General features: G+C 54.9%; 2 protein-coding genes, 1 long non-coding RNA gene and 1 pseudogene across 4 annotated transcripts; 3 read left to right on the top strand and 1 right to left on the bottom strand.

The window, feature by feature from the left end:
* Positions 1-3,478: 3,478 nt before the first annotated feature.
* LOC135460390 (zinc finger protein 239-like) lies at positions 3,479-7,100 on the top strand. 2 transcript variants are annotated; one of them, XM_064737205.1, is made up of 3 exons: positions 3,479-3,579; positions 4,738-4,816; positions 5,356-7,100. In XM_064737205.1, exons 2-3 carry the CDS (start codon positions 4,765-4,767, stop codon positions 6,264-6,266), a joined length of 963 nt encoding a protein of 320 aa, XP_064593275.1. In that variant the 5' UTR covers positions 3,479-3,579; positions 4,738-4,764; the 3' UTR covers positions 6,267-7,100. The 2 variants fall into 2 exon arrangements, with proteins under 2 accessions (XP_064593275.1, XP_064593273.1); XM_064737203.1 differs by lacking the exon at positions 3,479-3,579 and adding an exon at positions 3,717-3,970.
* Positions 7,101-11,460: 4,360 nt separating this feature from the next.
* LOC135460404 (zinc finger protein 239-like) lies at positions 11,461-13,887 on the bottom strand (annotated as a pseudogene).
* A 75-nt stretch (positions 13,888-13,962) lies between these two features.
* LOC135460401 (uncharacterized) lies at positions 13,963-16,525 on the top strand. Its single transcript, XR_010443225.1, has 2 exons — positions 13,963-14,113; positions 15,348-16,525. It is a non-coding gene; the product is annotated as an uncharacterized LOC135460401 (long non-coding RNA).
* A 2,613-nt stretch (positions 16,526-19,138) lies between these two features.
* LOC135460393 (zinc finger protein 239-like) lies at positions 19,139-22,334 on the top strand. The gene is made up of 3 exons (XM_064737210.1): positions 19,139-19,370; positions 20,017-20,095; positions 20,282-22,334. The coding sequence occupies exons 2-3, from the start codon at positions 20,044-20,046 to the stop codon at positions 21,112-21,114; spliced, it is 885 nt and encodes a 294-aa protein (XP_064593280.1). The 5' UTR covers positions 19,139-19,370; positions 20,017-20,043; the 3' UTR covers positions 21,115-22,334.
* The last annotated feature ends 2,069 nt before the right edge of the window (positions 22,335-24,403 follow it).

Genomic DNA, 24,403 nt, shown 5'->3' with positions numbered 1-24,403 from the left:
CCATCCTCTTACCAACTTCATGACATCCTCTTCACTTTCCCCGACAGTTCCAAGTCCTTCTCATGTTGGGGACACCAGGCCTGTGCTCAGGATTCCAGGTGGGGTCTCACAAGGGCAGAGCAGAGGGACAAAGTCACTCTCTCGATCTGCTGGCCACAGTCCTTTGGATGCAGCCCAAGACTCCGTTGGTTTCTGGGCTGCGAGTGCTCACTGCCAGCACCTGCTGACTTTTGCATCTACCACCATCACAAAGCCTTTCTCCACAGGGCCACTCTTGATCATTTCTCCATGCAGCCTGTTGGTGTGCTTGGGATTGCCGTGACTCTGGTGTAGGGCCTTGCACTTCGCTTTGTTGAACTTCATGAGGTTTTCATCGGCCCCACCTCTCGAGTCTGCCAAGGGCCCTCTGGATGGCCCATCCCTTCCCTCCAGTGTGTGCTGCATCACACAGCTCAGTGTCATCAGCAAACATGCTGCAGGTGTCTCAGTCTCTCTGTCCACATCACCAACATAGATGCTGAATAGTATTGGCCCCAGTATGGACCCCACTCGTTACTACTCTTCACGTGGACAATGAGCCATTGACCACAACACTTTGCCTGCAGCCATCCAGACAGTTCTTTATCACGCTAGTGCTCCATTCATCAAATCCATGTCTCTCCACTTTGGGGACAATGATGTTGTGAGGGACAGAGTCAAATGCTTTGCATAAGTTTAGACAGAAAACATCAGCTGCTCTGCCCCACCCACCAATGCTGTAGACTGGCCATAGAAGGTCACCAAATTTGTCAGGCATGATTTCTCCTTTGCAAAGCCATGTTGATTGTCACCAGTCATCTCTTTGCTTTCCATTTCCTGGGAGCTGGGGCTGTACATGGTACTGGTGGTACTGGGAGCACATCCAGGTGTGGGTAAGGAGCTCTTAGGGGAGTTCAGATCCATGGTGTGGGGAATGGGAGGGGGCTGGGACCTCAAACGGAGTTCAGGGGGCTTGGAGGTACTATGGAAAAGGCATAGGAGAAGGGTGGAAAAGAGGAAATGAGATGGTGTGAAGGGGGATCTCATGACACCCTCCCTCACCTCTACCAACAGTTCCCTGGGGTGCTCAAGGTGCAGCTGCAGTCAGATGGCAACAGGGGTGGGGGGATTAATGCTTGGGATCATCATCCTTCCTCTACCTGCACAAGGTGAGCAGGAGGCGGGAGGGCAATGAGGGGCATTCCTGGAGCGTCTCCTGTGCATGAGAACTGCCCCAGCTCTGAGCTGACGACGGAGCTGGGCTCCTAATTTTGATGGCTGGTTATTGAGATCACTCCTCCTCCTGAGCCCACCTACCACAACAGAGCAAGCCCAGGAATTGCTCCCACACAAAAGGTGCCAGGACAGAAAGCTGCTGCTGGTCTTTCCCTCCCCTGGCAGCTGTCATCTGCACAGCAACAATGGGCCCAGGTGCTGTACTTCCCAACGAAAGGCACTGACATTCACTTCAGGAGCCCACCAGCAGAACTTGGTGCCACCCATCTGTGCAAAAAGCAGAGCCTGCAGTAACCACAGATACCCCTCCATGTCTCTGTCTCTCTTGCCATCCTGGTGCATCTCCCTATCCCTCTTTTGCTCCCAGGATCCCATTTTCTGGCATTTTCTCTACCTCCTTCTCTCCTACCTCCTGCTTTTCTCTTCTCTCTTTTCTTTCTGTCCTGTTGGACAAATGGGGCAGGCCAGGTGGGACCTGTGACTTGAGGGGTGACCTGACCAATAGTTCCCAAAGAGATAGCAAGGGCCTTCCAGGGTTCTTTCATTAGTGCCTGTATTGGGTTTGTGTGGCCAAGTTTTGGTGGCAGGGGGGCTACAGGGGTGGCTTTTGTGAGAAGCTGCCAGAAGCTTCCCTGTGTCCAGGAGAGCCAACACCAGCTCCAGGACAGACACACCGCTGCCAAGGCTGGGTCAAACAGCGGTGGCAGCGACACCCCAGGGATAATGGATTCAGGAAGGAAAAACTTCTTGTGCAGATGGAATCAGGTGCAGAGCAGAGTGGGAGCATGTGAAAGGAACAGCTCTGCAGACTCCCAGGGCAGCGCAGAAGGAGGGGCAGGAGCTGCTCCAGGTGCCAAAGCTGCCTGCAGCCCCTGGAGGAGCCTGCACTGGAACAGGGGGATGCCCGGAAAGAAGGATGTGAGCCTGTGGGAAGCCCATGCTGGAGCAGCCTCCATGCAGGGCCCTGTGGATCCCTGGGCAGAGGAGCTCACGCTGGAACAGCTTGGCTGGAAGGACCTGTGGAGACCCATGCTGGGACAGGGGAAGGACTCCCAGCCTCTGTCCCAGAGCAGCAGAGGAGGAACAAGGTGCGATGAACTGACCGTGACACCCATTGCCATCTCCCAGTGCTGCTGGAGGGAGGAGGGAGAGCCCGGCAAGGAGGGAGGGGTCAGGGAAGGTGTTTATAGGATCCATTTTACTTTTCATTATCCTGCTGTTATTTTGACTGGTAATTAATCCAGTTCCTATCCCCACCAGTACGTTTTGTCTGTGAGTGCAGTCCCTGGTGCGGCCGGCGATGCTGGGCCTGATGCACCCAGCACACGGACTGCCCTCCTGGCTGCCAGGGCACGGCTGACTCGGATCCGCACGGGCATCGACCAGGATGGCCAGGCCCTTGCCACAGCTGCTCTCCAGCCTCTGCTTTCCCAGTCTATAGACACAGGTAGGGTGCCTGGAAGAGGAGGAAGAAGAGGAGAAGAAGGGATTGTGAAAAATGCATGTATTTTATGATTGGCTTTTTCGCAAATATTAAAATTAATATTGTATGTGTTGTGGTAGGAAGTAATGCTGTATTAATTTTCTTAAGTACTGTGTTAAATATAGTTTTAGGTTATAAAAATTGTTAAAATAGAAATGATGCTATGTAAGATGCTTTGTTTAAAGGAAAGGACTTGCAGTGAGAGAGCAGCCACAGGACCCCTAAATCTTTCAGAGAAAAAGAATTTATTGCCTTCTTATCAGAAGAAACGAACTTCTTCCCGCCTCGAAGGCGCTGTTAGGATTAGAGGGGAGAAGTTGATGAAGACCAGACGGAATCCTGTGTTTGAATGGAATTTATGCATCGTGTATGAGGTGTATGAATATGCAACAGCCTATTGTTCTTAAGGGTTAATTCTTTGTTAACGGGGGTCCTTTTTCGGCTCCTGATGCCCAGAAAAAGGTACCCGAACATCCGTAACTCTTTGCTTTTATTGTCTCATATTGTCCTAATTCAATTTGTCCAAATTGTTATTACTCTAATTGTGTCTAATTGTCTAATTTAACCATTTTATTACTATTAAAGTTTTAAAAATTTTAAAAACAAGTGATTGGCGTTTTTCACAGGATGAACGAGCAGAATCAGGGGGAGAACGCAAGGAGGACGACAAGGAACAGCAAGGATTCAGCAGAAAAAGAAGCAGCCGGAGGAGGAGGCGGGAAAGAGGAAGGGAAGAGGGGCAGGAAGAGGGGCAGGAAAAGGAGGAGCCACAAGCCCGCAGTTCGCTGTAACTGCAGCTCCGGCGCCCTGGGAGCATCGGTCCTGCCCTCCGCGTCCCGCAGGTGACGGGAGAGGGCGGCTCGTGGGGCTCCTGGTAGAGTTTTTCTGGGAGGGGGATTTGGGATCTGCCGGAAATCCAGAGCTGAGCCGGAAATGCCCCTTGGGAGGACGCTGAGGGTGTCGGGAGGGGGGATTTGTTTGGAGCGGTCCCGGCGGCGGGGCCGGGGCATGCCGCGTTCCCGGAGCCGCGGTGCGGGTTTGTGCTCGGGCCCGCCGCCTCCATGGCCAGCCCGCGGTGCGGGTTTGTGCTCGGGCCCGCCGCCTGCATTGCCTGCCCGCGGTGCGGGTTTGTGCTCGGGCCCGCCGCCTGCATTGCCTGCCCGCCCTCATGGCCGTGGCCCGGTGCTGGCGGGGATGGCACTCCGGTTCTGGGGGCCCTTCCGAAGAGCCGAGGTGCGGGGAGGAGCCCTGGAGAGACGCCGCACTGGAGCTGCGGGATCCCCGGCTGCCTGGAGAGGGGTCGGGCACGGAGAGGGAGAAGCGTGGAGAGGGAAAACCCTCGGGAGCCAGAAACGGAGGACCCGGAGAGGGGGGATAGATTGGAGACGGCTCCCCAAGGAACGCCAAAGTGGGAAACCCAGGGTGGGGGGAATTCGAGAACGCCCAGCATCTTGAAGGAGATAGTGAGAGGAGAAAACACGCACAGGACTTCCAAAATCCTTGGTGTCCCTAAGCAGGGGGACACGACACAAGGGCCCCCCAGCAACCCAGAGAAGAGCGAGCACCAAAACCTCAAAGTGGGGAAACCTCTGGGATTCTTAGGACCCTTGGCATCCTAGAATAAGGATCCCCAATACATGGAGGAACCCCAGCAGCCTGGAGAACGGGGACCATTGCGACACCAAAGTGGAGAGACCAGAGAGGGGGACCTCCTGGGAGATTTTTGTCTGGCAGAATCTTGATATTTTGAAGTTTTTGGGGGGTAGATCTTTTTTTTTTTAATCGGATTTTGGGCTAAATCTTGGCTGTTTGTAGTTTTTTGGGCTGAATTTTCTATTTTAGAGTAGGTTTCAGCTGAATCTTGGTGTTTGGAGGCCTGTGTCTTAGTGTTTTAGGGACTTTTATAGAGACAAGATGCACAGGGACTTCTAGAGATGGACTTGGGCAGGAGGAATCTCCCATCCAGCACACTCACATCTTGTTTTTTCTGCCAAAACCAGGACTTATCATTCCCTGACTTTGGCCAGATGGAGGAGGAGACTGCGAGGAAGAGGAAGATGCTCTGGGACACCCAGGCAGGTGAGGAGGAAATCATTGCCCCTTTCCCTCTCTCTTTTGCCTCGTCTCCCAGCCTAGCATTACCCTTGGCTCCAGGACAACCCCAGCTGTCCTGCTGGGTATGGATTTGGGGGGATGTCCTTCCCCTTCCCTCTGGCACAGAGGCAGATCTCCTTCCTCTCCGTCTTCCTTCTCCCTTCTCCTTGTTTCTCCCTCCCTTTTCTTCTGGTTTTTCCTTCCTCTCCTTGTTCCTTCTTCTTTCTTCTTTTCTTTGTTCCTTCTCTTTCCTGTCTTTCCTTCCTCCTTTTTCTTCGTGCTCCTTCCTCTTACTTCCTTTTCCTCATTTCTTCCTCTCCTTTCTCCTTCTTCCCCTTCTTTGTTCCCTCTTCTCCTTCGTCCTCCTTTTTCATTCCTCCCCTCCTTCCTTCTGCCTTCCTCACTTCCTTCCTCTCCCTGTTCTGCTCTTTCTTCCTTCCTATCTCTCCTCGATCCCTCCTCTCCTTGTTCCTTTGACTCACTCATTCCTTCTTCCTTCCTCTCCTTCTTCTCTCCTCCCCCAGGGAATGACCTGCACACAGAGGCCAGGGAAGACAAATCCCCATGTCAGAACCTCGTGGAAGAGGCTGTTTTAAGCAGCTCCACAGCACAGGAATTCAGCAAGGAGGAAAAGCCCCGGAGATCCCCCACAAGATGCAGCTTTAAACCCAGCCCAGGGAGCTCTGAGGAGGAAAGACCCACCCAGTGCCAGGAACGCAGCCAGAGCTCAGAGCTGGTGATCCATGAGCAGCTTCCTGACAGGGAGAAGCCCTACAAGTGCTTGGAGTGTGGGAAGAGCTTCAGCTGGAGCTCCCACCTCATCCGGCACCAGAGGATTCACACTGGGGAACGGCCCTACACGTGTGGGGAGTGTGGGAAGAGCTTCAGCCAGAGCTCTGACCTGGTGGTCCACCAGCGCCTTCACACAGGGGAACGCCCCTACAAGTGCTTGGAATGTGGAAAGAACTTCAGCAAGAGGTCCAGCCTCACATACCACCAGCGCTTCCACACTGGGGAACGGCCACATGTTTGCTTGGAATGTGGGAAGGGCTTTATCCAGAGCTCCCACCTCATCAGCCACCGCCGGCTGCACACCGGGGAACGGCCCTATAACTGCTTGGAGTGTGGGAAGAGCTTCAACCGCAGCTTCAGCCTCGTCATCCACCAACGTGTCCACACTGGGGAGCGGCCCCACGAGTGCCACGAGTGTGGGAAGAGGTTTCAGAGCAGCTCCGATCTCGTCCTGCACCAGCGGATGCACGCGGGGGAGAGGCCCTTCCGCTGCTCTGACTGCAGGAAGGCTTTCATCCGTAGCTCTGACCTGGTCAAGCACTGGCGCGTCCACACTGGGGAACGGCCCTACACGTGTGGGGAATGTGGGAAGAGCTTCACCCAGAGCTCTGCTTTGACCTCACACCAGCGGACCCACTGGTAAGAGAAGCCCTACGAGCGCTCCAGCTGTGGGAAGAGCATTGGAGGATCCGTGCTGGGCAGAGCATGAGGTGACCCATGTTCCTCGTGATCCACTTTGGAAGGCATCTGGCTTGTGGTCTCCACATCCTTCGGGTTCTCCATAGGCACCTGGATGAGCAGAGGGGCAAGAACATCCACTGGGACACAGACTGATGGTGGAAATTCATTGGGAAGAGTGGACTTGTTGACTTTAGACCCCAAAAAATCTCATCTGCTCCATCCAATAATTTCTTCCTCTGGTATCAAGCAACACTGGATGATCTTTAGGGTCATTTCCAACCTAAATAATTCCACAATTCTAATTCTCTGTGGCCCATGGGTGTCTTGCACAGCCAAATGGTGATGGACTGGGGCAAAGACCAAAATTTTGAACAGAGTGGGGTAGAGATCCCTCTTAAAAAGGCTCTTCCACCCACCCAAGCCAACTCCATGGACACTCACACAATGCTGACATCTAAATCTTTTTATTTTGGCCTTGATTTTCTTTTGATTCATGTTTATCCCTTAAAAACACCCAAGGTTGGGGTAAAAAAATTGAATAGAACCTCTGAACTGCCAACATTTATTGAAATTTTGGGGTTCTAGGGGATATTTGGAGAAATGTGGGAGAGTTTTCTCCATTGTTTTGCAGTCCAAATCCAAGAGGGATCAATCAGTTACATCAAAATTACTCAATCCTGCTGAAAATGGCTAAATCCCAACCTAAAATAGCTCTGTCCCACCCCTTAAGGGCATGATTCCAAATGTCTCAAAATGTCTCAATTCCACCCCAAAAATCATGTGATCCCACAGCACCCTCAATACCTCCAGGAGGGGTGTGATGGGATTGGGAGAGGTGGGATGTGAATTGGGAGGGTGGGAATGGGGTTTGGGGTGGAGTGGGATGTAGACTGGGAGAAGTGAGATGGAGTTTGGAAGAGTGGGATGGGGTTTGGGAAGGGTGGGATGGGATGGAGGAAATAGGGTTTGGAAAGGGGATCTTCATATCTGGGATGGGTGGGATTGGGATTGGGATTGGGATTGGTGGGATGCAGGTTAGGGGCTAGAATGAATTTTGGGAGGGCTAGGAAGGGATCTGGAATAAATTAGCAAAAGATAGAGGGTGTTAAGGATGGGGGGACCATGTCCCCAAGGGTGTTTCAGGGTATCCCCCAAATCTGTGGATGTTTTGGGGTATCTGCCATTCCTGAAGAGATTTTGAGATATTCCCCATTCCTGAGAGGATTTTTTGGGCACCCCCCTTCCTGAGCGAGTTTTTGGGGTACCCAGAATCCTGGGGGTGGTAGGAGAAGGGGGAGACGTGGCTCTGGCACTTGGAAAAGGGGCTCCACAGCTCCTCCGCTTGGAACAGGGAGCCCATTTTGGGGAGGACCATGTTGCTTTCTGCTGGTTTTGAAGTATTATGAACGGCTTTTGGGAATATACTGCTTATTTTCGGGTGTTGAGGTGACTCCCCGCTATTCTTGGGGGCTGCAGTGATGCCCCCTTGTTATGGGAGGATGAGGTGATCCTATTTTGGACAGGATCTTGCTGTTTTCTGCCAATTTTCAGGGTTATAAATGGCTTGTGAAGGCCCCTTGCCCTCATTTTGGGAGGTTGGGGTGACCCCGTGGTTCCTCCGGTGGCCGAGGGGTTATAACCAGCTTGTGGGGTCCCCCTATTGCAGGTCTCCCCCTGGAGCAGAGCGTGTCCCCTTGCTGCAGCCTCGGCCCTGCGGCCGCGCTCAGCCCACAATGATCCCCCGTGCCAGGCGGCCCCGCTCGCCCCGCTGCCCCGCGCCCTGCAGGCTCCCCCCAGCCCCCTTGGCCCCAGCGCTGCCCGCCCGCAGCCCCAGCGCTGCCTACCCCAGCCCCAGCACTGCCCACCCGCAGCCCCCTCAGCCCCCTCAGCCCCAGCGCTGCCCACCCGCAGCCCCAGCGCTGCCCACCCACAGCCCCCTTGGCCCCAGCGCTGCCCACCCACAGCCCCCTCAGCCCCAGCACTGCCCGCCCGCAGCCCCAGCACTGCCCACCCGCAGCCCCCCTCGGCCCCAGCCCCCTCAGCCCCAGCGCTGCCCGCCCGCAGCCCCCTCAGCCCCGCTCGGCCCCAGCGCTGCCCACCCACAGCCCCCTGGCCCCCAGCATCCCCCGCCTGGGGAATTTGGGGCGGGGGGAGGTGGGGGCGCCCAGGCCGGGCCCGTCCGCGCCGTCCCCGCAGGGCCCGGGCATGGCCGATGCTCCGCGCGGGTCCGGGCCTGGTGCTCCCGGGGCCGCTTTGGGAGCCCCCCCCCGCTGCACAGACGGCTGCGCTTGAGGCTGTCGGCACCACCCGGCACTGGGGATCGGACAGCTGGGGACAGCCGGGGCCCTGCTGGGGACAGCCGGGGCCCTACTGGGGACAGCTGGGGCCTTGCTGGGGACACCTGAAGACACCTGGGGACAGCCGGGGCCCTACTGGGGGGACACTGGTGGCACTGGGAGCACCCCCGGCTGTGGGCCCGGAGCGCTCAGGGAAAGGGGATGGGGGTGGAAGGGTGTGACGGTGTTCACAGAGGTCTTGGGATGAGGGAAGAGACAAGGATCTAATTCCATGTTTCAGAAGGTTTGATTTATTATTTTATGATATATATTACATTAAAACTATATTAAAAGAATAGGAGAAAAGATTTCATCAGAAGGCTAGCTAAGAATAGAAAAAGAAAGAATGATAACAAAGGCCTGTGGCTTGGACTCTCTGTCCAATCCAGCTGACTGTGATTGGCCATCAATTAGAAACAACCAACATGGGCTATTAACAGATCCACCTGTTAATTCCACAGCAGCAGATAACCATTGTTAACATTTTGTTCCTGAGACCCCTCAGCTTCTCAGGAGGAAAAATCCTAAGGAAAGGATTTTTCATAAAAGATGTCTGTGACAGAAGGGTGGGAAGCAGGGAGGGGGACGATGGGAAAAGGGTGGGGTAGGACCTCCCCACACCCAGAGCGGGGTATGGTGGGCTGGGGATCTGAGGGCGATGGGGAAGAGGTGGAAAGTTTGGTCTGGGACCCGTAAATGGAGTGGGAGGGATATGGAATCCACGGAAGTCAGTGAAAGGGGCACATCAAACCCCCAAGTTTAGTGGAGGAGGTGGCAGCCCCAAACCAAGAGGGGACAGGGTGGGGGGTGGGAACACCCTGAGGCTAAGCTGCCGGGGGAGCTGGGGATTGAAGGGACGATGGGAAATGAATGAGGAAAATTGGGGTGGGACAGTGGGCAGGGACATGCCATGGGAGGCCTGTACCCGGATGCTCTGCCTGAATGGGGTCAAACAACTTGAACAGTGCTCTGTTTGCAAACATGCCAGCGGTAAATGAAGAAGGAGGTTTCCACTGTTTTTGGCATTAAATGACAGTGAGATAAGATACAGGAGATCTGTTAAAATACCAGGATAAAGGAACAACCAAGTGATAACTTTTCCAAAGCTGCTGAGCTGGCACAGACTGACAGTGCAGGCCTTCAGATTGTAACAGCCCCATCCCACATTTTAACTGCAGAGTCTCCTGATGTCTCCTGAGTCTCCAGTTTGCAGGGGGAGAGGGATGTGGAGATTCTTCCATGGAATAAGGATACCCCTCAAGGACTGGAGCTCCCAGTGCTGTGTGGGGCAGGGAGTGCCAGTGCCTGTTTGGAGCTGGGGATTGTACACGGGGTGGGGCTGGATGACAAGAAAATGTCACGGAAACAGGAACTAAAGTCTTTAACTCTGTAATTTCACTATTAGAAAGCAGATTTATTTCAGTGCTAGGTGTGTGCAGGTATGACTCCCGTATCATACACACTCAGCTACCTCTCACATTTGTTTGTATTGATATAACTAATATATATTAATACATTTTCCAAACTCATACATATATGCTAAACATTCCCCTCAAATTCTTTTACATATTTAAATCAGTTCTTGGAACTCATTTACGTTAGAGTTGGGGGTCATTTAAGGGTCTCTGGTGGTCACTTGGGGAACATCCCAGTCCTCAAATTATGCCTGTTCATCACAGGCCTCAAAAAAACAGCTGCTTCTGAATGCATCCCAGCTCTGCATGTGGATGGCTCATCAGGTCTCTGCACAATGTGGGTCACTGTGGATCATCCAGTGTGTGTCCTCCAGTGAGGGAAGAAGTTGGACCAATAACCAAAGCTCTTCCACCCTCCTCCCCCTGGGGCACTCACAAGGGCTTCCTTTGTTGATGGGCGCAGTGTGAGGTCAAGGCAGAGCTGCAGAAGCTCCTCACATACTCCCAGCACTCACAGGGTTTTGCCCAGCTGTGAATGTCTTGGTGGCTGATGAGATTGGAGCTACAGTTGAAGCTCTTCCTACAGCTGGTACAGGGGAAGGGCCTCTGCTCTGTGTGCATCCCCTGTGCATGCATCATGCCTGATGAGATTTGAACCATTCTGAAACCTCTTCCCACACTAGGGACAATTGTAAGGCTGTTCCCCAGCATGGATCTTCTGGTGGCAGATCAGGTAGTGGGTGATGCTACGGCTCTTCCTGTAAGAGCCTAAATGAGAGATGTGGGACTCCAGGCAGTCTCCAAAATGCAGTTTATTGTATACAAAATGCAGTTTATTCCATCCAAGAGGTTACAGCAGCCCAGGGTCATGGGTGACAGCTGTGCCTACAGCTGTCAGCTCCAGCTGCAGGCAGGCCTGGAGACTCTTTGGTTTTGGTTACATTGCATTAGATACTTTTCTTTGCTGAGCATCTTCATACAGTACAACCAATCTATACCTTAACTATTACCTCTAGCCTATCATAACTACTATAATTACCATATTCATGTTACTATTCTCCAATCACTAAAAGTCAGTACATTACAGTTTAAGCTAGAAGTTGTTTTTCAGTTTTCTTGCAGTGGAAAATTCTGAGACCTTTTTTCTACTTGCAACTTTGCTGTCTTGCTTGCCTGTGCTATCTTTCTGCTCGGTAAAAACATCTTGTTTGAGGTGGGTTTATCCTTTGCTCTAAGCCATAAAAACTAACTTCTAACTAACACACCCTTTGCCTTCTTGGTTATCCAGTAAGACTGACTCAGCAATTTTCTTTTATATCAAAACTTGCTTCCATCTCTATTCCTTCATCTGACTCTATATTTAAAAATCTTTCTGCCAAGCATACATATCTGTGAGACTTTCGTGTCAAACTTTCGTCCTTCCCAACATCTTCCCACATTCCTGACACTTGTAGGGCCGTTCCCCAGTGTGCAGGCACTGCTGGGTGGTAAGGCTGGAGACATCAGTGAAACTCTTCCCACATCCCTCACACTGGGTGGTTCTCCTGTGTGGATCCTCTGGTAGCAAATCAGGCAACAGCTCCAGCTGAAGCCCTTCCTGCATTCCCCTCAGCTGTAGGGCTGCTCCCAAGTGCTCAGATGTTGGTGGGTGATAAGGCTGGAACTCCAGCTGAAGCTCTTCCCACATTCCAAGCACTTGCATGGTTTCTCCCCCGTGTGCAGGTGCTGGTGGGTGATGAGCTTAGAGTTTCAACTCAAGCTCTTCCTGTAGTCATGGCATTTGATTTGTAGGGCTTCCCTTACTGGTGGGTCTGTTGGTGTCTCATCAAGGCAAAGCTCCATCTGAACCTTTTCCTACATTCGGGACACTCGTAGGGCCTCTCCCTGGTGTGTGCCTCCTGATGCCTGATGAGATGTGAGCTATTCCAAAACCTCTTGCCATAGTCAGGATGCTCATAAGGTCTCTCCTCCGTGTGTGTCTGTTGATGTCTAAAGAGAATTGAGCTCTTCCCACACTCAGAACGCTCATAAGGCTTCTCCCCGCTGTGGAAGTGCCAGTGGATGACCATGTGGGACTGTGGACAAAGCTCTTTCCGCAGTCAGGGCAGTTAAAGGGCCATTCCACCGTGTGCAGGCTCTGGTGGGTGAGGAGCTTGAAGCTCTGGTTGAAAGTCTCCCCACATTATCCATTATTGTAGGGACGTTCCCCAATGTGCAGCTGCTGGTGGGAGGCCAAGAAGGAGACGTCACTGAAGCTCTTCCCACATTCCCCACATGTGTAGGGCCGTTCGCAGCATGGATGGGTGGATGAGGTGGGAGCTCCAGCTGAAGCTCTTCCCACAGTCCAAGCACTTGTAGGGCTTCTCTCTATCATGAAGCCGCTGCTGGAGCCCCAGGTCACAGCTCTGGCCAAAGCTCTGGCACCTTCCCAGCACAGGGAGGGTCTTTCCTCAGAGCTCCTGGGCTGGGTTTGCATGCCGCCCCTTCTCATGTGGGATCTCCAGGGTTTTCCTCCCTGTTGGATTCCTGAGCCATGAAGCTGCTCAAAACGGCCTCTTCCACAAGGTTCTGCTGTGGGAATTTGTCCCCTTCCGTCAAGATCCGCAGCTAATTGTCTGGGGAGGAAGGAAGGAGGGAAGGAAGGAGGGAAGGAAGGAAAGGAAGGGAAGGAAGGAAAGAAGGGAAGGAAGGAAGGGAAGGAAGGAAGGGAAGGGAGGAAGGGAGGAAGGGAGGAAGGGAGGAAGGGAGGAAGGGAGAGGAGGGAGGGAGGGAGGGAGGGAGGGAGGGGAGGGAGGGAAGGGAGGGGAAAGGGAAGGAAGGAGGAAGGAGGAAGAGGAAGGAAGGAGGAAGGGAAGGAAGGAAGGGAGGAAGGAAAGAAGGGAGGAAGGAAGGAAGGGAGGGAGGGAGGAAGGAAGGAAGGAAGGCAGGAAGGAAGGAAGGAAGGAAGGAAGGAAGGAAGGAAGGAAGGAAGGAAGGAAGGAAGGAAAAGCAGGAGGATCTTGTTCCTGAGAGCTTTCAGAATAAGCCTCCAAGTAGCAGGTTGTTTTGTGGTATCCCCCAGTCTTGAGTGGATTCTTAGGTATAGCCGGTTCCAGAAGTGAACACATGGTTCTGCGCCTTGGAGTGGAGCCCCTTGGAGAGCCCGTTTTGGGGAGGGCTGTGCTGCTTCCCACGAATTTTGGAGATAATGAACAGGTTTTGGGGGCTTCCCCTCGGAGGGGCGTTTGCGGAGGGGGCAGGTGGAGGCGCTCTGCCCTGGGCCGGACCGATCCGGACCGGGTTTGGGGCTGCGGCACCGCCCGGCGCTGGGGATGGGGCGTGCGGGGAGCTGGGGCCGTACTGGGAATGCTGGGGCCGTACTGGGAGTGCTGGGGCCGCACTGGGAGTGCTGGGGTCGTACTGGGAATGCTGCGGCCGTACTGGGAGTGCTGGGGCCGTACTGGGAATGCTGCGGCCGTACTGGGAGTGCTGGTGGCACGGGGAGCCTCTGTGGCTGCGGGCGAGAAGGGGTAACGGTGGAAAAGCGGGAGAAACGTTGGAATAACGGGGCGTGGAACCCCATTCTGAGGTAGATGTGAGGTCGGTCACCCCTAAACCGTGGTGAGAGGTAGCTGGAGTTTGGAGGGACGTCAGGAAAGGGTGGGAGATGGGGGATAAGGGGAGGTGGGCAGCGGGAAAGAGGTTCCTATGGGGATCCCCGGCTGTCCTCCATCACTTGCGCCTCGGAGCTGCTCCTTCGGGCTCGGCAGGAGGGAGGCGGATCCACACTGGCGAGGGGAGTCCCCAGGCTCCCTGTCAATCCCTGTGGAGATGATTGGAGGGGTAACCCCATTCCGTAGCCGGTGCTTTAGTGGGGTTTGGGTTAGCTTAGGGCGGCCGTGCCGCAGAGCGGGAGAAAGGACGACCACGGAGGAGGAAGAGGAGGAGCAGGAGCAAGACCAGGAGGAGCAAGAAGTAAGAGGGGGGATGAAAACGGAGGAGAAGGAGGAAGCTCGGGGGCCCACCGCTCACTGTACCGCCCCCGGGAGCATCGTCTCCTTCCCCGCAGCGTTCTGCAGGTGAGCTCGCCCTGAACATCCCGGGGCAGCCCCTGCAGGTGGGATTTTCTGGGGGTGTCCCGGGGGAGTGCGGGGTCCCGCAATCGCACAGAGCCGGCCGTGAGGGACACCGCGCTTTGGGAGAGCCGAGGGGGGAACCCCGACACCCTGAAATGGGGCACGGAGGAGGCAGTGCCGCCGGCAGCCTGGGGCGGAGAGGGGAGAACCGAGCGGGCAGACCGGAGACGGGTGTGAGGGAAAATCACACACCCTGTGAAGAGCCAGCGCTCACAGAGACAGAGGAGCCCTGCAATCCGAGCAAAGGGAGAGACTCCGCTCGGGCACACACACCCCTGTGGGCACTCTCCTCATAAAAGGAGGATGTAACCTCCTTTTATCCTAAACTTTTGGCCGCGTGCTGCCGTCTTTGTTTCCCCATTGCCTGAGGTACAGCCTTCCCGAACCACCTACTGCAGATTCCCCTAAAGCTCAGAAGTTCAAACTGTCTGGGCTCTGCAACAAAGTCATACAGCTGGATGTTCCTGAGGGCCTCCGCATACATTCTTTCAGAACCTGATTGGTTATTTCAGACCTAGTCTTTTGTGAAAACATTGAGATCCATTTCTCTTATCAGGGGGTCCCTGGGATCCCCAGAGATGCCTAGGAAGAGAGTTAGGGGAGAAAGGACCCCTGGGACACCTCAAGCATCTCTTAACAGCACCCAAGCAGAGGGGAAGCCCAGAACCCATGGGAGGCCCAGCAGCCCAGTGAAGGGGCACCTCCAGAGCCCCAGAAAGAGACAACTAGGAAGGGAGAACTGCTGTGAGGGTTTTTGACACTGAGTCTTCATGTTTCTGAGGCATTTAGATATACAAGATGACCATATAGATATATATGAGATGGACTGGGGTAGGGGAAACCCCAATCCAACAAGCTCATACCTTGATTTCTTTCAGCCAAAACAGAATTTGTCATTCCCAAGCCTTGGCTGGATGGGGAAGACTGTGGGGAAGATACTCCAGGATACCCAGCAGGGGAGGAGGAATCACTGCCCCTTTCCCCTCTCTGCTGCTCCATCTCCCAGCCCAGCATCGCTGCAGGACAGCCTCACTGCCAATGCCATCCTGCCAGGGATGGACTGGGGGGATCTCCTTCCCCTTCCCTCTGGCATGGAGGCAAATCTCCTTTCTCACCTTCTTCCTTCTTCTCTCTCCTTGTCCTTTTCCTTCCTACTGCTTGTTCCTTCCTCCCCCAGGCATGGGGCTGTGGACGGAGACCAGAGAGAGCAGATCCCTGTGGCAGTACCTTAAGAAAAAGGCCATTTGTAGTGGCTCCACAGCACACTTAGTCAACAGGGAGGAAAAGCCATGGAGATCCCCCACAAGGAGGGCCTGCAAACCCAGCCTGTGGTGTTCTGAGGAGGAAAGACCCACCCTGAGTTGGGAAGGCAGCTGACCTGGTGGTTGACCAGATGCTTCATGATGGGGACAAATCCTACAAGGGCTTCTTGGAATGTGGGAAGAGCTTCAGCAACAGCTCCAACTTCTTCATCCACTATTGGGTGCACGTGGCCCTATGAGTGTGAGGAATTGAGTGGGAAGAGCTTCACTCAGAGCTCCAGCCTGGGCTGCCCCAAGAAGATCCACACAGGGAACAGCCCTGGAAGTGTTTGGAATGTGGGAAGAGCTTTATCCAGAGCTTCAGCCTGATGTGTCAACAGAAGATCCACACTGAGGAATGGCCCTACTCCCCCCGTACTTGCAATGCAGAAAGAGATTCAGCCTCCTCTTCATCTGATCTACCAGCAGTGTCCATGCCAGGGAACGGCCCTACATATGCTTGGAATGCAGGGAGAGCTTCAGGTGAGGCACCTGCCTGGTCTGCCACCAGAGCAGCCACACTGGGGAGCAGCCCTACATGTGCAGGGAGTGTGTAAAGAGCTTTAGTGACTGCTCCAACCTGACCTGCCACCCGAACATCCACACCAGGAGGAGGCTCTGTGAGTGTCCCCAGGGTGGGAGGAGCTGCTGCAGCTCTGCCTTGACCCAACACCAAGAGTCCCCCAGGTAAGGGAAGCCCTGTGAGCGCCCTGCCTGCAGGGAGAGCTTTGTTCACTGCTCCAAGTTCACCCATTAGAGAACCCACATTGTGTTATCTACGGTGACCATGGTGGGACTTGAATCAACCTGGTGAGTCAAGCTGGTCACAGACATGGTAATCGAGCACTGGCAGAGACCAAGATTTTGGAGACAATTTTGTGGGAACCCCTCCAAAAAAAGCTCTTTCACCCACCCAACCCAATCTGACCCAACCCAAACCCACGGATACTCAAACAATGCTGACATGTAAATTCTTTAATTTTGGCCTTGATTTTCTTGTGATCTATCCTTTAAAAACACCCAAAATTGGGTAAAAATAAAGAACCTTGTCAGAGATGCGTAAAACCCCACCATTTTACAGGGACTGGGGGAGGAATTTCTAGTCTGGGGGATATTCAGGAGGGTTTGGGATTTTTGAGGAAATTTGGAGGAGTTTCCTCCATTACTTTGCACCCCAAAAGGTGAGGGGTTCTATCCATCACCTCAAAACCACTCAATGCCACTGAAAGTGTCTCCATCCCAGCCAAAAATGGCTTGATCCCACCTCAAAATGACTCGATACCACCCCAAAAGTATTCAATCCCACAGCGCTCCAAACCCTGGAGGGGAAGGAAGGGGATGGGGAGGGGTGGGATGTGAACCCAGAGGGGTGGGATATGGACTGGGGCAGATGGGATAGGGATTGGGAGGGGTGAGAGGGGATTTGGGAGAACTGGCACGTGAATTGGGAGGGGTGGGATGGGGATTAGGAGGGGTCGGATGGGGTCTGAAATGAGACAGCTGAAGGTTGGCAATGATGAGGCCCACTGAGGGACCCCGTTCCTGAAGGGGTTGCAGGGTATCCCCCAGTTCTGCAGGGGTTTGGCCGATGCCTCACCAGTTGCCAGGCAGACCCACATTGCCCAACATTCCCCACGTGAACCCCACCTGAACCCCCACTCACCTTCAGTGCCCCCCAGGAGAGGAATTTGAGGAGGGGGAAGATGGAGGGCATCCAGCCTGGCCCCCCACACTGCCCTGGCAGTGGCAGCTGAGCGGCCGAGAGCCCAGCGCTGCCCCCAGCTCCATCCCTGCCCCAGCTCCATCCCTGCCCCTGCCGTGGGATGCTGTGGGTTTGGGGGGCAGAGGGAGCCGGCAGCGGGAGCTGGGCCTGGGGCAGGAGGAGAAGGGATGGAGAAGGAGGGATAGAGGAGGAGAAGATTGCCTGGCTAAAGCACACCAAGAAAAAGGGAACAAAAATCCAAAATCAAACAATCCAAAGTGAAATAAACCCAAAACAATTTATGTAGCTCAGGAGGTTCCGGGGGAGGAAGGGGTGAGGGGAAAAAAACCCAGAAGAGGGTAAGGATGAAAAGAAATATGGAAGACCCCGCTGCTGAGTCACAAGGGTCAGAGTTGACCTGTGCAGAACTGAGCCTGGATTTCAACAGTTTAGGCTTAAAGGCCCAATAGCACTTAACTGAAACTTAATCAGTAACTTCACATAGAATTTATTACACCACAACAGGAACATACCCACAGGCCCGAATCTTCCCACCAGGAGCAGGGCAGAGCCTCAAGGAGGGACGGGGGGCTCAGCCCAGCACCATTCGGGGCTGCCCCAGGGGCAGCAAACAGGAGAGCTCCCAGCTCACACAGGCCCCAGCACACGGAGGTCGCTGTCACAGCTGCTGCAGCCCAGCAGAGCTCCAAGGGGGTAACGTGGAGCCGGTGCTCAGAGACAGAGACACACTCCAGAGTTGCAAGTGGCAACAACAGAGAGAGCTTTATTGTTTGATCCCAGCTTCATACAGGGGGTTTGAAAGTGCCCCAGTCTAAACCACTCATTGGTCTGATCTTAACACCTCTCAGTTCTCTGAGCAGTGAGATGTCTGCAGCTTAGAGTGCAGGTGTGATTGGGTGAAATTGCCCAATAAAGCCAGCTTGTACTGTAACTCACTCACTCAGGGCTGCTGTTTATAGGGCCCAAGGGATGTGCTTTATTCACCGACATTGTCCATCCTGGCTCAAGCTCAGGCTGGTGACTTTCTGGGAAAGGCTGAGAACTAAAATGTGATCCCATTTGGGATGTTATTCAAGCGAAAAAAAAGATTTCCAAGGCTGTTGGAGTTCGTTGGACAGCACCAGTGGAACAGACAATGTTCAGAGGAGCTGAGCCCAGGGGCTGTTTGTCAAGGCCAAGGCCTAAACAAGTGTTTCTCAGATCACAGTGTTGCCTGATAGGAGGGGGGGCTGGGGAGAGATTTTCCCACGTGTGTCCACTGATGTTTCATGAGATCTGAGATGCTCGGAACCCTTTTCCCACATTCCTTATACTTGTAAGGCTATTCCCCGTGTGCCGGTGCTGGTGGGTGATGAATGCAGATGGAAGAAGAGAATTTCCAGAGCTCAGATCTGGGTGAGACGTAGACAAGAATCAGCATGGGATGATGCAGAGCTGTGTGTGCAGCTCGGAGTGCCCGAGCTGTTCCTGTCCAGCTCCGCTCTGGAATGCCGTTCTGGAAGTGGCACTTGGCCTGTCCCATCCGCCGGCACCCCGCTCTGTGGGCAGGGACACAGATCATGGTGTGCCCCCGCCACAGCCGGCTGGGGGCTCAGGAGGCCGTGCCGGAGCCCCCTTTCCCATTCCCCTCTGCCCCCCGGCTGCTGGGTGCGGGGAATCCCCCAGAGCCCCCCAGAGAGGATCCGCTTCCCCCAGAGCCGCAGGGAGCCCCTCCCGATTACGGAAGGGAGCTGTGAAGGGACCCCCTTTGGGAACCCCTTTCCGCTGTGCCACCTCCCTTCATCTTCCCTGTGCGCTCCGTCCCCATGGTCCCCCCGAATCCCAGCTCTCCCCATCTCGGCTCGGGGCTGACCCACCTCCTGTACCACCTTCTCCCTTCTTACCGCGTCCCGACCCCGCCCCGCAGCCGACGGCGGCGCAAGGGAAGAGGAGGAGCAGGAGCCGGAAAAGGAGGAGAAGCTGAAAGACGAGGAGGAGGGGTTGTTCGTTTTTGTTCTTGCCTCGAGTTGATGTAGCAGGGCCGGGAGGCCAGCTTCTGTAGCTGTCTGATCTGCAAAGGAGAAGAAGAACAAGCAGCAGAAAGCGGGAGAGGAAGAGGAGGAAATTCGCGTGCCCACCGCGCCGTGTGTCCGCAGCCCTCCGGGCCCCGGAGCGTCTGCCCCGCCGCGTCCTGCCGGTGACCGGGGAGGGAGGCAGGGGGAGCGGGCCCGCATATCTGGGGCGCCCCCGTTTTGTTCGGGGGGATCCCGGCCGTGCCTATCGGCAGAGCCCAGGGCAGGATGCGGGGTCTCCCAGCTGGAGATCGCCCGGCCGGGGCAGGGGACGCCGGTTCTGGCTGTCCCTGCCGTGGGACACCGGAGAGGCCGATGCGTGTTTGGAATAGCCCCGGGAGAGCAGAAAAGTGGAAGCACAGAGTTAACGGGGAGGGCAGGATTCCGTCGACCCTGAAACGGGTGACTGGGAGGGGGGACTTCTCCGGCATCCGGGAGTGGGGCGAGCCTGAAGAGTGGGAGCCCTGGGACCCCCAGCAGCCGAAACAGAGACTCGGAGGAGAAGGGACCCTAGGGCCGCTAAAACTTCCAGCAACCCTAAGCAGGACCCAGGAGAGGGAAGACCTCCAGGACCCCGAAATGGAGAGACCAGAGACGGGGGAATCTTGGAGGACTCCTGTGCTGAATCTTAATATTTTGGAGGGGGTTTTTCTTCTGCATCATGGTATTTCAGAGGTTTTCATGGACACAAGACACTTGGTCATTTCTAGAGATGGACTTGGGCAGGAGGAACCTCCAGCACACTCACACATTGTTTTCCCCCAAAACCAGGATTCGTCATTCCTAAGGATTGGCTGAATGGAGGAGGAGGCTGCAAGGAAGAGGAAGATGCTCCAGGACAGCCAGGCAGGTGAGGAGGAAGTCACTTCCCGTTTCACCCTCATTTCTGTTCCATCTCCCAGCCCAGCATGGCCCCCAGCTGCAGGACAACCCCACTGCCAACACCATCCTGCCAGGGATGAATGGGGGGGATCTCCTTCCCCTTCCCTCTGGCATGGAGGCAAATCCCATCCTCTCCTTGTCCTTCCTCCCCCAGGCACTGAGCTGAAGGTAGAGATCAAGGAGGAGAAATCCCCCTGGCAGAGCATTGCGGAAGAGGCTGTTTTGAGCACCTCCACAGCACAGGAAGCCAATGGGGAAGAGAAGCCCCAGAGACCCCACACAAGGAGGGGCTGCAAGCCCAGCCCAGGGTGCTCCAAGGAGGAAAGAGACCCCCTGTGCCAGGAAGGTGGCCAGAGCTTCAGCCAGAGCTCAGAGCTGGTGAAGAAGCCTGACATGGGGGAGAAGCTGCACAAATGCTTGGAGTGTGGGAAGAGCTTCGGCCGGAGCTTCCACCTCCTCCGGCACCAGATGATCCACACAGGGGAACGCCCCTATGAATGCTTGGAATGTGGGAAGAGCTTCGGCCGGAGCTCCTGTCTGATCCGCCATCGGGTAATTCACACAGGGGAACGGCCCTACAACTGCAGGGAATGTGGGAAAAGCTTCAGTGACCGCTCCAACCTCCTCACCCACCAGCGCCTGCACTCCAAGGTACGGCCCTTTGAGTGTTGGGAGTGTGGGAAGAGCTTCAGCACCAGGTCTGACCTGATCCAGCACGAGAAGATCCACAGTGGACAACGGCTCTATGAGTGTCCTGAGTGTGCAAAGAGATTTCGGACCAGCTCCCATCTCCTCCTGCATCAGCGCATTCACACAGACGAGAGGCCCTTCCGCTGCCCCGACTGTGGGAAGGGCTTCAAACGCAACTCCCACCTCACCCTGCACCGGCGCACCCACACTGGGGAGAGGCCCTACGAGTGTGGGGAGTGTGGGAAGAGCTTCACCAGCAGCTCTGGCTTGACTCAACACCAACGGACACACCAGTAAGGGAAGTCCTGCTGTGGAGGCCCAGGGGCCCACCATTGCCCTGGAAGGGCAAAGGTGACGAGGGTCAAAGAGAGACTCCCTCTGAATACAGTGGTCTCACCCATAGGCATTTCCAGGCTCATGTTAATGCAACAGGCTTTATTGGTATCACCCAGTTCAACTGCCCTCTTTTCTTTATAGGTACTGCCCCTAGAATGTTCTCCCCTCTCTTGTCCTCTCTTGTGGTGCTCTGCCCCTGGTTACCTCATTGGTTCCCAGTTTGCTGCCCCTCCTCTGTGCCACTTGTACTTCAATTCCCATTGGCCCTTGACCCTCGGATCTGCCTCTTTCCCCCCCCCATATAAAACCCTCTCCTCAGCCGTCTGTCCTTGGACCCTCTTCATAGCAATAAACCAGATTTGGACCTCCTCACAAAGACTGTTCGTTAGCAGTTTAAGCAAGCCTGCTCTGGGCTCTGGGAGTGCCGGTCGTTCACAGAGACTCATTGTGGACGCCCCACAACACCCTGAGAATGCCCTGACTGTGAGAAGGTCTTCATCTACTGCTCCAACTTCATCACCCATCAGAGGACCCACACTGGATGATTCTCAGTTACCCTCACTGGGCCAAGACCTGCTTATCCATGTTCCAGGTGTACTGGGTTTGTGTGGCCAGGTTTGGAAGGAGGGGGCCACAGGGGTAGCTTTTATGAGAAGCTGTCAGGAATTTCCCCATGTCCAGCAAAGCCAGCACCAGCTTCTGTACAGATCCACAACTCACCAACGCTAAGCCCACAGGAGATGGCAGTGACACCCCAGGGATAATGGATTCAAGAAGGAAAAAGTTCTTGTGCAGATGGAATCAGGTGCAGAGCAGAGTGGGAGCATGTGAAAGGAACAGCTCTGCAGACTCCCAGGGCAGCGCAGAAGGAGGGGCAGGAGCTGCTCCAGGTGCCAAAGCTGCCTGCAGCCCCTGGAGGAGCCTGCACTGGAACAGGGGGATGCCCGGAAAGAAGGATGTGAGCCCGTGGGAAGCCCGTGCTGGAGCAGCCTCCATGCAGGGCCCTGTGGATCCCTGGGCAGAGGAGCCCACGCTGGAACAGCTTTGCTGGAAGGACCTGTGGAGACCCATGCTGGGACAGGGGAAGGACTCCCAGCTTCTGTCCCAGAGCAGCAGTAGGAGGAACAAGGTGCATTATCCTGCTCTGATTTGGTTGGTAATAAATTGAGGTCCTTTCCCCAGGGTGAGTCTGTTTTGCTTGTGACAGTGTTTGGGGAGCAATCCCTCCTGGTGCTTATCTCAATTCCTGGGCCTTTCCTTTTATTTTTCTCTCCCGTGTCCATGTGCAGAGGGCAGGGACAAAGCAGTTTTGGTGGCACCTGGCACCCAGTCGGGGTCAGCCCGCCGGAGGGGGTTGGTAGTGTCCTGTGAGGGTCCCTGGACATCCCCGCTGGAGCAGGGTGTGCCCCCTTGCTGCAGCCCAGTCCCTCAGGCAGCGCCCAGCCCAGCAGAGCTCGGTGCTGGCAGTGTCCCGGCAGACCCGCAGCGCTCAGCCGGGGCTCCAGCTGTGGCCCCCACCCCCAGCGCTCCCTGCCAGGGAATTTGGGAAGGGAACACGTGGAGGGCTCCCGGGGGCCCCCGAGCTGTCCCCACATGGAGGGGGCAGCTGAGGCGGGGTCCGGCCCTGCCCGGGCACGGCTGATGCCCCCACAGTCCAAACCGCTCCGGACTGGTGCTGCCAGCGCAGCACGGCTGCTTTGGGGCTGCTGCTCCCTGCCCGGCCCTGGCCATGGGGCGAGGGGCGGCAGCTGGGGCCCTACTGGTGGCACTGGTGGTGCTGGGAGGCCCCCTGGCTCTGGGTTGAGCAGGGAGGCAGGGGTGGGGGGGAACTGAAAGATGTTTGAGAGGACACGTAAGGGAAGGTGGGACAGTGGGAAAAGGGTTCCCAGTGCGGGACCCTTCGCGTCCTCCGTCATTGATCTCTGCAGTGATTCCCTGGCGCTCTGAGGGGGAGTGAGATCCACACCCAGTCCCCCGTCCATCCCTCAGGAGCAAATGGGGACTTCCCTCACACAGCAGCTGGTGCTGCAGCAGCAATGGGGCAGACTGGGGGCTGGAAAGGGAAGTCCAGAATGGCCCCCTGAGCTTCCAACCTGATGTGGGGTGGTGGGGGTAGGGGGGTGCCTCCCCTTGCCCACGCAGTGGTGTTCCTATGGATGGGAAAAGGCCAGAGTCACTTCCTGAACGACCCTGAGTGGGTGAGGTTCATGGACAAGAGCATCTATAACCTAAAGCAGCTCCAGCACTTCAACAGTGCTTTGGGCACTTTGAGGGGATACCCCATATGGGAACAGCCAGGCCCAGTACTGGAACACCCAACTGGAATTACTGGAGAAGAGATGGGCTCAGGTATTACAGTACAGGGACACAATACTGTTGGCACACCCCAATCACCTGGCATGAGCAGCCCTATTTTTGAGGAAAACAACCCCAAATCTCCATAAAAATCCCCAAATCCTCCGGATTATCCCCCTAAATCCCAAATTCTCCTTTAAATCAAATTGAAATAGTTGGGGTTTGAAGATCTTTGTTTAATTACTTCATTTTAGCCCCAATTTAATCTGTTTGTAAGAGATTAAAATGTTTCAAAAGAAAACGAAGCCCCAAACAGAAGGATTTACATGTTGGTGTCCTGTGAGTATCTCTGTAGCTGGGCTGTTTGGGTGGGAAGAGCCCTTTTTGCAACCTTTGATTTGAATAGTTTGGTGTTTGCACCAATCCATCACCACTTGTCTGTTAAGATGCCGGTGGGCCATAGGGAATTAGAACAATTGAATTAAAAAGGCTTCTTGATTGCAAAAGACCTCAAAGATCATCCAGTTTTGCTTGATGCCTCCTGAAGAAATGAGTGGTGGCTGCTGGTGAGATTTTTTGGGGTCTAAAGTCAACAAGACTGCTTTGCCCAATGAATTTCCAATGTTGGTCTGCATTCTAATGGATGTTCCTTCCCCTGCATTCATCAGGGTGCCTGTGGGGAACAAGGAGGATGTGGACATCACTAGCCAGTTGTCTTCCCAATGTGGATCACTTGGAATGTGGGTAAACAGGTCTCTGCCCAATGTGGTTCAGCAGGAAAATTGGTCAACATATCTTTTTCCAGTGTAGACCACTGGGTCTCTGCCCAATGAGGGTCACCATGGATCATCCAGTGTTTGTCCTCTGATGGGTGATAAAGTTGGACAAAGCTCTTCCCACAGTCAGGGCACTTGCAGGGCTTCTCTTACATGTGGGACCAGTGGTGTGAGGTCAA

The sequence above is a fragment of the Zonotrichia leucophrys genome, unplaced genomic scaffold, assembly GCF_028769735.1.
Source record: "Zonotrichia leucophrys gambelii isolate GWCS_2022_RI unplaced genomic scaffold, RI_Zleu_2.0 Scaffold_38_522144, whole genome shotgun sequence".
NCBI lineage: Eukaryota > Metazoa > Chordata > Aves > Passeriformes > Passerellidae > Zonotrichia > Zonotrichia leucophrys.
Note: the sequence above shows the minus strand (reverse complement) of the source record. Positions and strands in the feature narration are given on the sequence as shown.